Raw genomic sequence first — 15,103 nt, forward strand, 5'->3', positions numbered from 1 at the left:
CTGTACCCAGGCTCCTCTGTCCATGGAATTTCCCAGGAAAGAATACTGGAGCAGGTTGCCATTTCCTCCTTCAGGGGATCTTCCCAGTCCAGAGACTGAACACATGACTCTTGCATCTCCTGCACTGGCAGGCGGATTCTTTACCACTCATCACCTGGGAAACCTCTTATCCTCTTAGTGGTTACCTAAGCCCTTCTGCTTGAATTAGAGTTGTTAGCCCAGTGAAGAGTTGGTTCTGAGTTTGACTCCCACGTGTCAACTCTAAGAGTTATAAGATTTAACATATCTGTAGAGCACAGAAGCATTTGACTTATTAAAAAATATTTATTTAATCTAGTCAATCCTGTAAGGTATAAAGGGTTTTCAAACGATGTTCCTCCAAGGTTCTGGGTGGTACCTCAAGAAAACCTGTGTGCGGAAGGGGTACGGCTTCTGACACAGGTGGGTTGCCGTCTATGGGGTCGCACAGAGTCGGACACGACTGAAGCAACTTAGCAGCAGCAGCAGCAGCCCTTCCCTGAATCTGATGATGGTGCTATCCCAGACCGTGAGTAGGAGGAATGGCTGTTATCACAGTGGGCATATCCTTCACTGAAATTCACAACTGGGTTCTTCTGTATGGAATGACCTTAAGAGTGGCCTCCTGGTTCTCAAATTTACAGGCTACCATGTATATATGCTATATGTCATCTATAGCCTCTAACTCTAAATTCTTTTAATATTATTAGTGAAAGTATACACTACATATATATACATCTTAAAAATGTTAACAATCACTCTGCTTCTGAATTCATTTAGAATTTAAAGAAGGGTGAATTCACTTGGTTTTAAATAATTTTATCTTAAAAAATTATAAAGTAGTCTGTTGATTCTGCAGCTCAACAGGGAGGAAACATTTCCTTTGACATTATTTAAGGTGAAAGTATTTACATGTGTTTTAATGCATCTTTGGGTATTGCTATGAAGTATTATATACATACACACCAATCAAAAACCTGAAAATGGAATTATATTATTTTAATTTGAAAAGATGAACATAAAAAAGGTACACTTACAAGAATAATAATTCAAATGAAAATGTGTGTGTGTGTGTTTTTTAAATGAAACTTACCCACTGACTATCAAACTGGATCATGCCATGAGGGAAAATAAAACACGATGAAGGAGAACATAAGGAAAAATAAAGAAATGATGAAAAAGTAATTACAATGGGCAAGATGCAACAAAATATTAACTTAAAGAGGTAATCTAAGAAAAAGAGATCCGTTTCACCCATTCACCACTCTCAACAAAAATAAAATCACGGGGTAAAATAAACTCTATTTCTGAATACAGAACCAAACAAAATAGAAATCAAATTGAAACAATGGGGTATTCGTTGAAAAAAGCAAAGACCAATTTTCCAGTATATTTCTATTTGATCTTTTTTTTTAAAAAGGCAACTTTTGTGTAAATAAAATATTTCATGGGCTATTTTCTGTGGCTTGTTTTTTGGATGCAAACTGGATACTCTATATTTGTATAAACAAAGCAAGTAGCTTTCTAGCTTTCTCATTTGCTTGTGAAAAGCAAGGTTTATGTAAATACACAACACCTAAGCCATTAAAAGGTATATCTGAAATTCAATGGCCACTTGTAAAATTTGGGGCAGTCTTTGTATTAAAAAGAAGAAACTGATAAGAGCAAAGGATAAATGGGCATTCCATTATTATAATACAGGAAAGATCAAACACTTGTATGGGGAACTAGGTCTATTTCATCTAGTCAAGTAAGAAACTTCTGGAAACAGCATGTCCTTCTCTGCAAGGGCACCCTACATTACCACATGCAACATTCAATCCACTTACCTCCTGTCCTCCATCCAGGGCACAGAGCTTAGTGCTTTGCTTTTTGGCATCAACTAGCACATTAAACATCGTACACATAGAAGCTGGGATGCGCAAGTCAGTGGTTTTGCTTGCCTTTTGCAGCTTGAGTTCAAATGCGGTTCTTGTTCTATTCATTAAAACATGAATTCAGAGTAAGAAATCTGACATGTCCCCCCTGATTTATAAAAGTGAAATCAACACTACAAGATGCTAATTTAAAACAGGCAAATACGGAGTGTGGCTGCCTGGGAGCTGGGAGGTGGGATGCTCTTCTTTTTAGGTGTCATGTATGAAAGATCAGACTGTGATACTACTTGGATACTCACTCAGACAGGTAAGTGAAACCGTGAAGCTTTTCCTTTCAAAGTACACACTAGATGTCTGCATGAGTATCCAAGTAGTATATTAAAGCAGAACAAATCCTCTGTGTGAGGGTTTACCAAATTAAGGACATGTTTGGGAAACACTAAAACACATAATTAATGTGCAACACAGAATATATAATTCTTTTATGTCACTTAGTTTCTCTTTCAAACACCTGAAGTTGCATTTAGGTTTTTTTTTTAAAGAAACTGCATAATAGATGATTTGGAAATGGTTTTGCTAAAATGTCCAAAGAATATTCATAGATTTGATACAATAGAATCACAGATGCCAAACCTGATATTTTTTAAACATTAAATAATCTAATTCATGGCTTTGCTTTACAAAGCCATTAAACATTACTTTAAAGAGAGAATTTTCCTTGCTTTGAAGATTTCAGTATTATCCAGTTGCTCCAACCAGAATTTGTTATTTCAATATGCTGCCTGCATTGCTCTTATATATCTCATGAACAAAGGCAATGGGGAAAATCATGCTAATTAGGGTGAAATGCTGATTTTGTAAAAAGTATTAAATACAATGAAAGCGCATGTGGAAGAATTCAAAGCTTCATAACTTATTTCTGGTTAAGTTCTGAAGAATGTAAGTAGACACTTGGAACTCATCTGATGTGGATAGAGAATACCAGAAAACAGAACAATTGATGGCAATGATCATCACTGAAGTTTGCCACGCCATTTCACAGCGCGTGAACACGGTACATAATTCATAAAGTACTTAACAGATCTCTTCCATGTGTCTCAGGAAGCACTGCCTTGGGGATTTAAAGTACAGCATTCCCAGAGATAACAATAAGCACAACAGAAAGGATTAATACGGGTATGGGTACTATGGCTGAGAGCAATGATTTATTGTTTAGTCACTAAGTTGTGTCCAACTCCTTGTGACTCCATGGACTATAGCCCACCAGGTTCCTCTGTTCATGGGATTTTCCAGGCAAGAATACTGGAGTGAGTTGCATGCCCTCCTCCAGGGGATCTTCCCAACCCAGGGATGGAACCTGCTTCTCTGATGTCTCCTGCATTAGCAGGTGGGTTCTTTACCACCAGTGCCACCTGGGAAGCCCCACGGGCAATGTTAGGAGACCTGAAAAAAAGTAGTGGGCCAACTGCACCAAGCACATTCATCCTCAGAGTTTAGGTCGAAGTATGTAACGTCCTTTAAATTTTGGAAAAGCTATACATATTGAAACCTTTCTTGTGATAGCTATGTAAAAGGTACTTGGTGAAATGTGGTATTTTGGGTGCTTGGCAGAGTAAGCAGCAACTTGAAAATATATGTCTACCTTTTGACACAGGCTTCTATCATGTCACTGGCCATTAGTTTAAGTCTTTGCTCTAAGTGATGGGCAAATTCTTGTTCTGGCCAGTGAAGATCAAAGACAAACATTTGCAGTGCATCAAGTTTCCAAAAAAGGTCTTCTGATGTTGCTGAGCCATTGCTAGAAGAAAAAGGAAGAAGGAACATTGTGAACTTCCACTATTATCTACATGGATCACCCATACATTATTATTATATTTTTTTCTGTATCAATTGTTGTCAGTGAAAAAATGCTACATAAAACTTCTAATGTTCAATATTTTCTTTGCTCAGCCTCCTAATTTTCCCTTTTTACTTCTTCTTAATGCATGAGGCAAGGCAAGGAGAACAAAATAGAAATACAGCAGTAAAGTTTCATACAAAGGGGTCAAATAATAGGTAATGATGTTTACTAAAGAAAAAAATAAAATTATATATATAGGAACAGACAAATGTTCTTTACCAACCTCTAGGATAAACATAAGATACATACTTTCTCCTAGAAATTCAAAGAAGTATGTTTTATGCAAGAAAATCCATATGATGGCAACTATGAGCTTTACTCAACTCATGCAAGTATGCTTCTGTCATCGTGATGGCTTCTGTTTGTCTTCACGTATGTTGCCTTCAGGGCTTTAAATTTCTCAGTTACAGGTAAAGGTGAAACAGGTACCGGGAAGGAAATAATAAAGTGGGTAGGGAAGCAAATCTTGCCTCTATTTTGAAATGCTTTGGGCCTTTTCTCGCTCATAATTAAACCTGACTTACTACAAGGTATGGTCTAACAGAGAAAAGATATGCAAGGTGCTCTCAAGTTGGAGCAACATCATATATTTCAGGTCCTTCCATCTATCTAACCAAGAAGCCAAGGTCTGCTATGCCTTCACCACTATGGTAAAGGTTACTCTGCTGCTGCTGCTGCTAAGTCGCCTCAGTCGTGTCCGACTCTATGCGACCCCATAGACAGCAGCCCACCAGGCTCCCCCTTCCCTGGGATTCTCCAGGTAAGAACACTGGAGTGGGTTGCCATTTCCTTCTCCAATGCATGAAAGTGAAAAGTGAAAGTGAAGTTGCTCAGTCGTGTCCAACTCTTAGCGACCCCATGGACTGCAGCCTACCAGGCTCCTCCGTCCATGGGATTTTCCAGGCAAGAGCACTGGAGTGGGGTGCCATTGCCTTCTCCAAAGGTTACTCTAGGGACCATGTTTTCACACCATGCAAGGAGGTAATTTGTGTCAGAGTATATAATATTTGGGCCAGTGATAGTATTATTTACTTTCCCATTAACCTAGTATACAGCCTAAGAGGAAAAGAGATGATTTGAAAATAACAGTCCTATGTATACTGCAACTTAATTATAAAAGAGAACAATAGAAAAAGAAACAAAAACTGCTGTATGATTCATTTCTGCTTAGCTTTCCAACATTTAACATATACTAACCTGAAATTTATATTTCAGGTGTGTAAAAGAAAAATTTTAAGATAAACTAATTTATCACAAAGGCACAGTGGAAAATTTTTATAAAGAAAAATTCTTTTAAATAACCACATTGTTTAGCTAAACATATCTTAATTAGTCAGCTTAAAAACAGTCACCTCCTGCTCTGGCTAATTAAAGGCTTATTTCTATGCCCTTGCTCCCCCACAGCCTCAGCATCTCAGCTCCATCACCAATCTACTCTGCTCTCATCCTCCCATTCTGCCAGTAATTCCTCATGATCTCCTCGTCTAGCCAAGATGTCCTCAGAGTTAAATTCTCAAGGGAGCAATCACAGCAAAGCAGTGAAAATTACTCACAGCACTTTCTTCACTTACTGTCTCCAAACCTTAATATTCAGTGCCCCAAAAGTATCATTAAACAAAAGAACCAGAGAACCAGACTGACACTGCTATAAAAAAGTTTGAGAAAACACTATATTTAATTCATTTTGCCACTTATATAATAAAAATAAGTGAAAAAGATCATGAAGCAAAATCCTCTGATACACTTACAGTGTGCAGTTTGGTAGATTAGAAGAACTATGTTTTAAGAGTAATTGGATGTAATTGGCAAAGAAGCAAATTTATTTCTTATAATTTTTCAACAAAACAACAGCAACAAAACCCACCATTAAGATAAAACCCCAAATGGTAAAGGTATAATTCTAATAAAAATTGACTTTCTCATTATATGTGACAAACAAACCTTTATAGAGAATATGGATATATGTTTTTTGTTCTTTGATCCTGTTACAGAATGATTCTAAATGATACATATGCTCAATTGGAAATGTAATTAAGGTAACAAGTGTTTGTTACAATTAAATAGATGAAAAATGTAAATAGGTTTTCTCTCAAGCTGGCATGTATAACCTGCAATTTATTCATAACTTTTTCATTTTAAAATAACTTCTGATTAGTAACCTATCCCTAAAAGTATTAATTGCAGGTTAAAGAATCCAAATGTGAAAAATGGAGTGTGAGATAATTTCCTGAAAATGCCAGCAGTAACTTACCTTACTGGCATTCACTCCTAGAGCTAAAAAAGCCAGAATTCTATAGACAGGGAGAGATTTAGAGGAGCATCTATGAAGATGATTTATACACATGTGGGTTCAAAGCCTGTCATTTGCTGACTGTGAGTTCTGCCTTTTAACTTCTTGGTGACTTAGTTTCCTGTTGGGGAAAGTGATATTTACCTCACAGGGTTGTCACAAGGCTTAACCAAGGTAAAGAATTTGGCCTTCTATCTCACTTAATGGTAGCTAATTTTCTTCTTTGAATTATTATTTTTTCTAGCTGACTTCATGTGAGATCTTGTGCAAAGCATGGGGTATTACTGAGTTCATTTCACTTCTGTGAGGCTCAAACTTTTGGAAACCATTCAGTTATGGGTAATAATGATGATTGGTGATAATGTAATAATAATTATGCTAATAACAATCATAACGTAGATTGTAGTTACATAGTAGTTATCATTTATGGAGACCCTAGGCTGTGCCAGGCTCTTTTCACAGTGTTTTTTTTTTTTAATCCTCCCAAAACATCTTTAAATTAGATGTCATAACCATTTTAGAGTTGAGGAAACTGAGGTTAATGAAGACTTAATGATGAATAAGCTAAGCTAATGATGCATAAGGATCTAAAAGTAAGGCTGATCGATTTCAAAGCCCACGTCCTTTTCACTTTAATGACTCTCATTTACCAAATCTGCAATAGGGAGGCTGGTGACAATCTGGAGTTAATAAATATGGCTTGTAATGATATAAAGATTATTTAAAAATAACAAGATGCAACAAATGGTACATGAAAGGACAAAAGAAGACTCGCTGGTGCTGAGAAACAAGGGACAAACCCTTATCTGCAACCTGCATGATTGTTTCTTTAAAGGTGAGACTAACATAAAAGCAGGAAAAGATTGTGTTCTTAAAACTGTTCTTACAAAGGTTTTTCTACATAGACAAGATAAATCACACAACTGGAGGCAACAAAGGATCCTGGACATACACAGCGCTAACCACACTGCTTGCCTGAATATGGAACACTCCGGTTATACCACTTACACTAGAGGCACAACCTAGGGCGCAAAATGACCCTGCCCCACAGATCACATATGAACATCAAAGCTGGGAGTACTTTTTTTTTTTTAAAAGAAAATCTATATTATGTATCATCGATATGCTAAGCTTAGCTCAATAGCTTCAAAAACTCAAACAAATAAAACCAAAATACAGTATTCCTCAACCAAGGAAGATAAATGCCATGCAATCTAAACACATTTGCACAGAACACAGCCCAGGCCATGCACCAGCTAACACACCACCAGGAAAGAAGTGAGGGATACACACGTGGACTCATATAAAGAAGCCATCCACGAAGGAGTAGAAAAGCTAGGAATCTGTGGAAGATTAAGAGGCAGACTTGGAACTTTTGGAAGAGCTACATTGGGAAGACTGTTGGCGATATTCCTGTAAAGAAACAGACAACGTGGGAAGGGACCACCATAAGCAATAACTACAGATGGCCATGTGTAAAGTCATAAGGGCAGGACAGAAGAGACAGGGGCTCTGTGGACACTACTGCAAGATACCTACTTGACAGGCTGCCATGTCTCTTGCTCAAAACCTCTGTGAATTGACTGAGCGATGGAGGACTCCATGAGATCCACGTAGCGGACAACCAACGGCACAAAGATCTCTTGCAAGTGTTTATGAAATTTTCCATTACATAAAAGTGCTGAAACAGTCAAGCAGAAACAGAGTTTGTCAGAGGGCTTATAGCAGGCATCTGGAAAATACGGATGAAAAACTTTTCTGGAAAGAGTATCACACAGAACCAATAAAATACAGAGAATAACGGGCTTTGTTCCTCATACGGGATATCATGCAATGAAAACTAACCAAGAAGTGTAGTCACCATCTCCATATGCTGTAAAAACCATAAATGTATCTCTATAAAACCTTCCTGGCAGGTGGTATGGTTTTATTTTCTAAAAGGATTAGCTCACGAGGCATTTGGCCACTTGTTGGAGAGTCAAACGAACTGTGGAGTGCCCTAAAGATCTTAACACATGTAAATACGGCAATTAACCAGAGTTCTAATCCTCATGGGCTTCCCAGGTGGCTCTAGTGGTAAAGAACCCGCCTGCCAATCCAAGAAACATAAGAGATGGGGATTAGATCCCTGAGTCAGGAAGATCCAGGAGGGCATGGCAATCCACTTCAGTATTCTTGCCTGGGAATACTGGGAAAGTCCCTGTAGCTCAGATGGTAAAGAATCTGCCTGAAATGCAGGAGACCTAGGTTTGATCCCTTAGTCAGGAAGATCCCCTGGAGAAGGAAATGGCAACACACTCCAGTATTCTTGCCTGGGGAATTCCATGGATTGAGGAGCCTGGTGGGCTACAGTCCATGGGGTCGCAAAGTCAGACTCGACTGAGCGACTAACACACATTCTTGCCTGGAGAGTCCCACGGACAGAAGAGTCTGGCGGGCGAGAGTCTACGAGGTGGCAGGAGTCAGACACAACTGAAAAGATTTAGCATGTATACATAATCCCTGTGGTATGCTGTGTATCACAGAACTGCTGCTGCTGCTGCTGCTGCTGCTAAGTCACTTTAGTCATGTCGGACTCTGTGCGACCCCATAGATGGCAGCCCACCAGGCTCCCCTGTCCCTGGGATTCTCCAGGCAAGAACACTGGAGTGGGTTGCCATTTCCTTCTCCAGTGCATGAAAGTGAAAAGTGAAAGTGAAGTCGCTCAGTCGTGTCCGACTCTTCACAGCCCCATGGACTGCAGCCTACAAGGCTCCTCCGTCCATGGGATTTTCCAGGCAAGTGTATTGGAGTGGGGTGCCATCGCCTTCTCCAATCACAGAACTAAACCTATTCAATTAAGTCTGCTTGCTTCTAAGAGATATACTAGTTTAACTCACCAGGAGGGTGACTGTGGCCTTGGGAATGTCTATTCCACTTTATGAACTTTTTAGTTATTTGTGAAATTTTTCTTAATCACTCACTTCTCCATGTGTGTAAGTAAAGAGAGTCAGCATATCCCATGCATTTTTTAGTTGTCCATTAGTCTTTAGTGAATTGTGATGAAGTAATAGAATAAACATCCTACCTAATGCCATTGCAGGAGTCTAAGAATCAATACTACTAGGACAGGACTGCTGGACAAGATGCACTTTACCTCCACTAAGAGATGGCTGCTTTCTACGCACAGGTCATAACTGTTTTAGAATAGTCAGTGCTGTGGATGGAATGTCCATGTCCAAAATTCGTATGTTGAAATCCTAACTCCCATTCCCCAATGGCTCAGCATGTAAAATATCCACCCACAAAGCAGGAGACACAGAACACAGGTTCAATCCCTGGGTCTGGCAAATCCCCTGGAGAAGGAGATGGCAACCCACTCCAGTAGTCTTGCCTGGAAAATCCCATGGACAGAGCAGCGCACTGGGCTACAATCCTTGGGGTTGCAAAGAGTTGGACAGAACTGAGTGACTGAGGACGGTAAGCACATTAATATGATGGTATTAGGAGACGGGGTCTTTGGGAAGTGATTAGGTTGAGGGCAGAGCCCTCAACAATAGGATCAGGGCCCTTCTTAGAGACCCTAGAGACAATCCCTCGACCCTTTCACCGTGTAAAGTTACAGTGAGAAGATGGTTGGTGGTGAGCCAGGAAATCTAGCCCTCCCTAGACACTGAATCTGCTGGTGCTTTGATGTCAGACTTCCCAGCCTCCAGAACTGTAAGGAAGAAATTTCTGTGACTTATAAGCCACCCAGTGTGAGGTATTCTGTTGTGGTAACTGGAACTAACACAGTGTGTGCCCAAGTTGCACCATGAATGAAGAGAAATTCTGTAGGAAAATACTTTCTGTAGGAAAGTAATGCTAAGCAACTGTCAACAAAGAATTTGTCATTTTTTAGATGATAGTACATATTTCTCAAGGGGACATCCTAAACTCAGTTGTGATTACTTTAAATAATCTTCAAAGTGAAAATGTATTCATTTAAAAAAATACTCTTTGGTTAGCAAAGGTATTTCTTAAGAGATGGTATTTTAACTAAGCCTAAAAAGCGGAGAGTGAACTGCATTGAACTGATGCTAAGTGAAATAAGTCAGACAGAGAAAGACAAATAGAATATAATATCATTACATGTGGAATCTTAAAAATGTACTTATCTAGTAGATAAAAAATACACAGACTCACAGATAAAGAGGACAAAATAGTAGTTACCAGTAGGAAGGGGAAGAGGACTAAGAGGCGTGTGCATGCTAAGTCGCTTCAGTCGTGTCCGATTCTTTGCGACCCCATGCACTGCAGCCCACCAAGCTCCTCTGTCCGTGGGATTCTCCAGGCAAGAATACTGGAGTGGGGTGCCATGTCCTACTCCAGGGAAGAGGTATAAACAACCAGGTATAAAATAAGCTCCAGGGGAACAGAGACACTGACGCAGAGAACAGACTTGTGGACACAGTGCGGGAAGAGGAGGGCGGGATGAACTGAGAGAGCGCGGCATACATACACATTTATACATACACATTTCAGTGTATAAAACACACAGCTAGCAGGAGCTGTTGTTTAGCAAGGGGAGCTCTGTGATGACCTACAGGGGTAGGATGGGGGGTTGGCAGGGAGGCTTAGGAGGGAAAGGACATGTGTACACTTATGGCTGTTTCTTGCTGTTGTACGGTAGAAAACAACACAACATTGTAAAACAATTACCCTCCAATAGAAAATAAAAGAGTATGCTCCAGTGATACCTTGAAAAACACAGGAAATATAGCCCACATTTCACAGTAAAGATAAACGGAGTGTAACATTTAAAAATTGTTAATCACTGCACGGTACACCCATGTATGTGTGTGCGTGTTCAGTCACTCAGTCATGTCTGACTCTGTGACCCCATGGACCACAGCCTGCCAGGCTCCTCTGTCCATGGAATTTTTTCCAAGCAAGAATACTGGAGTGGGTTGCCATTTTCTACTCCAGGGGATCTTCCTGACCCAGGGATCAAACCTGTGTGTCTTGTGTCTCCTGCACTGGCAGCGCATTCTTTACCGCTAGCACCACCTGGGAAGCCCTGTACATCTGTAATATATAAGATTTTATATCCACTATATTTCAATCAATAAAAGTGAACTAACACTGTGAAAATATTCAGTGTGCTTATAATACACATTGAAAGAACAATTTCATGGACAATTTTACATGGCTGTACAGATAGACTGTGTGCCTAAACCTTCATTTATATGGCCTCTGAATAAAAAGTATAAAGAACCTTAGGCTTTGCATCTTGATGAAAGTGAAAGCCACTCAGTCATGTCCGACTCTTTGCCACTCCATGGACTGTACAGTCTATGGAATTCTCTAGGTCAGAATATTGGAGTGGGTAGCCTTTCCCTTCTCCAGGGGATCTTCCCAAGCCAGGGATCTAACCCAGGTCTCCCACATTGCAGGTGGATTCTTTAGCAGCTGAGACACAAGGAAGGCCCAAGAATATTGGAGTGGGTAGCTGATTGCTTCTTCAGCAGTTGCATCCTGATAGGTACTATTAAATAGCATCATTATTTTGAACTATACCAAAGCCAAAATACTGACTAATGTTAACAAATCATTTCACCTGCAAATGAGCAGTCTACCTCATCAGTTCAAATGCTACTTTACTACACATTTAGAGATTAGGTAAGTTGGCTATTCAGCCATACTTAGTTTGTTAAGATGAAAATGCACATAAGGAAAATCATGCTCCGTTACTATTAAATGTTACAATGATTCTAAGATTAAGTAGCAGTTGTCTCAAATGTATTTCTTGCAAGAGCGCTCTCTTATGAAACAAATTTTACATCTACAAATGAGCACTTTACCTCATTAATTCAAATGCTACTTTATTGTACATTTAGAGATTAGATATGTTGGCTATTAAGTCATGCTTAGTTTGTTAAAATGAAGCACATAAGGAGAATCACACACGATTATTATGTTATTACATGTTATAATGATTCTAAGATTAAGTAGCAGTTGACTCAGATTATTTCTAGTAAGAGCTCTCTCTCTTTTTTTGATATACTTGATAAGCACTGGATTCATTATCTTGTTAAACAAGCCTGTTTCTCTTCTCTTATTTTGAACCCAGGAATAAAAACAGATCATCCACCTGATCAATATACTGGCAACCTGGAAGTTGTACCAGAGGGCTTTCCTTCAGTTCCAAGGTCCAATTAGGAGTGAGAACCTGCATATTTTATATCCTTACTATCTTTCTAGCACATCTCATCCTTCTGTTCATCAACACTGCCGTTGTCCTAGGTCCAACCCTCTCATCTCCCGTCATGGCTAATGCAATAATTTCCTAACTAGTCTTAGGCACCTAATTTTCCTTCTGCCCATTCATCTTCTTAAAATCTCAAGCAGAGGAGTGTGCTAAAATATGAAACAAAGAATGTATCTCTTAAAGATTATAATTTTTAAATGGATCCTCAAGGCAAACTTCAAAAGCCTTAGCATGAAATGAAAGCCATCTATGAGGTATCTTAATATGACCTCTCCGGCTCATTTTGGTTACCTGACTCCCTTACTTCCTGTGGTCCAGCCATAATGATTCTGATGGTTTAGTTTAAGTAGACACTTTCCAGTCTAAGTCTCTCTTGAAATGCTTCATTCTGTTGTCCTTTTGCCAAATTACTGGTTTCCTCTGTTTATTCTTCACCCTGCACAGGCTTCTACTGTGGTCCATGCTATACTTCTGTACTTGATGACGTTACCTCTTTCCTCCTATAAGGGTGCAAGGTCCATGAAGAAGGGACCGTGTCTGTATTCTTAGTACTCAACAAAATCCCTGTCTCAGAGCAAGTGTTCAAATCCTTGTTGAATGAATGACTTGAATACTCTAAAATTACTATATAGTTACTACATTATTATTCTGTATAAGAATGTATCAAGGCCTGTGTATCTTTTCATATTTTAGATAAAATATACAGTACTAAATACTTTTATAAGAAATCCTATTTTTAGACCAGTATGTTCAATATTAGACTGCTAAGGATTCTACTGGATATTCATTGTTGTTTAGTCACTAAGTTGTGTTTAACTCTTTGTGACCCCATAGACTGTAGCCTGGGCTTCCGCTGGTGGCTCAGTAGTAAAGAATTCGTGGGCAATACGGCAGCCAGAGGAGACACAGGTTTGACCCCTGGGTTGGGAAGATCCTCTAGGAGGGCATGGCAACCCACTCCAGTATCCTTACCTGGAGAATCTCATGAACAGAGGAGCTTGGCGGGCGACAGTCCATACGGTCACAAAGAGTAGGATGTGACTGAAGTGACTTCATGAACTGTAGCTCACCAGGCTCCTCTGTCCATAGGATTCTCTAGGCAAGAATACTGGAGTGGGTTGCCATTTCCTTCTCCAGGGGATATTCCTGACTCAGGAATCGAACATGTGCCTCCTGCTTGGCAGGTGGATTCTTTACCACTAAACCACCTGGGCAAGCTCCTCTACTGGATATAAATGTCAATTTTGTGTCTCTTATTTCATTATTATTATTCCTTTGGGCATGCTTGTGGGATCTTAATTGCCTGACCAGTGACCAAATCCGGGGTCCCAGCAATGGAAGCCTGGAATCCTAATCACTGGACCTCCAGGGAATTCTATGTCTCTTATTTTAGTGAATGTACCAAAGGGAGTATTTCTTCTGTTCAGTTATGACTTGACAGCAGACTATTACATCCTGCAGAATTAGGAGAAAATGGAGATTTATTTCCCTTATTTCCTAAGTACAGTCACAAGTGTTGAATTCTGGCCAAAAGTTTGCTCACATTTTAGCAGAGCTTTCCTTTTTCATTAAAAATATCAAATTATAAACACAAGTCCCAAAGTTTTAGAAAATTGGCAACTGGTAGTACTACTTCTTTAGTAAAAGGCAAGGAAGGATGAAGGGAGAGATGGGACAGAGGAGAGAAAGGAAGAGGAAAAATGAGAAGAAATGAAGAGAAAATACACATAGAAAGGTAAAGAGAGAGAGAGGACTCGGTTTCAAAAAGCAAGACTCCCTGGATACAGACGACACTATACTTGTGTATGTAAATGTATGCTCCTTTTCTCAATTGCCCATATGCCAGTTTGCATCCCACTCCTATCAGACACTGTCAAAAGCCCTCTTAATACATAGCCCCAGGCATCAGAATGAGTGTGTCTATCTTCCCCATATGGTGTAATGAGGATGGGTTAGGATTTGGGACTGCCACCTGTCCAAATCAAGCCTTTACAAGGCTTCCACTGCAACAGCTCATTGGAAGAGGCAGGTTCTCAACACAGCATCATTCAAGAATGTCATGACCTTATACCAGAGGTGTGGAAGTAGAAAGAACTGCTCAGAAGGATTCTCACATAGTGGTTATGAGAACGTAAGTGGAAGACCAGCATCTACTTTGTTGATAAAAGTATTTTTTTCCAAAAGATTCCATGTTTTCCAAATACCACCTTGTCGAAAATAGGGAGCATCAATGACATCAAGCCCAACAGTACAATTAGAAATGGCAAAAAAAAGGTAAAAGGCTTAAATAAAAGGTAAACTGGGGTGCAGATGTGCCCAATTATTTTGAGCATTAATTAATTAATTCCAATAATAAATTAGTGTTATTTACATACCCCAAAGAGTCTTACATTTACAAAAGTACTCGTCATAGGCTTTTAACAGTCAGATTTCAACAGAGAATTTAAACTTGATCCATTTAGTAACAATTACTAAGACAATAATCACTGGAAAAATTAAGAATATGCAGATAAAAGAGTTCGTGTATTGTGTTTAGGGTTCATGTATCTCCTTTAGGGAGAGGGGAAAGGCTACCCACTCCAGTATGCTGGCCTTGAGAATTCCATGGAGTCCATGGAATTCCATGGGGTCGCAAAGAGTCGGACTCAGCCTAGCAACTTTCACTTTCTTCTGTTGACAGATGCATATAATGGGATCCCCATCACAGGAAGTATGAATATGAAGTTCAGGAGAAACGCCAGGAGGGCTGTAGCCTAAAACAGCATTATGTAAAAAGAAAACACACACAC

At 39.5% G+C, this 15,103-nt stretch overlaps 1 protein-coding gene across 11 annotated transcripts in view; it reads right to left on the reverse strand.

Annotated features, from left to right (window-relative positions):
• CADPS2 (calcium dependent secretion activator 2) overlaps window positions 1-15,103 on the reverse strand; it is a 591,026-nt gene that overhangs the window by 65,198 nt on the left and 510,725 nt on the right. For 3 of the 11 annotated variants that reach the window (XM_061414557.1, XM_061414559.1, XM_061414556.1), the window contains 4 exons: window positions 7,625-7,766; window positions 7,379-7,498; window positions 3,538-3,693; window positions 1,848-1,995 (listed from right to left, as the gene is read on the reverse strand). In XM_061414557.1, the coding sequence (XP_061270541.1) occupies window positions 1,848-1,995; window positions 3,538-3,693; window positions 7,379-7,498; window positions 7,625-7,766 (566 nt within the window). Of the gene's footprint in view, window positions 1-1,111; window positions 1,127-1,832; window positions 1,996-3,537; window positions 3,694-7,378; window positions 7,499-7,624; window positions 7,767-15,103 lie in introns of all 11 variants that reach the window. The other 8 variants (XM_061414550.1, XM_061414552.1, XM_061414551.1 and 5 more) reach the window with 3 other exon arrangements.

Source organism: Bos javanicus, chromosome 4 (assembly GCF_032452875.1).
Source record: "Bos javanicus breed banteng chromosome 4, ARS-OSU_banteng_1.0, whole genome shotgun sequence".
Taxonomy (NCBI): domain Eukaryota; kingdom Metazoa; phylum Chordata; class Mammalia; order Artiodactyla; family Bovidae; genus Bos; species Bos javanicus.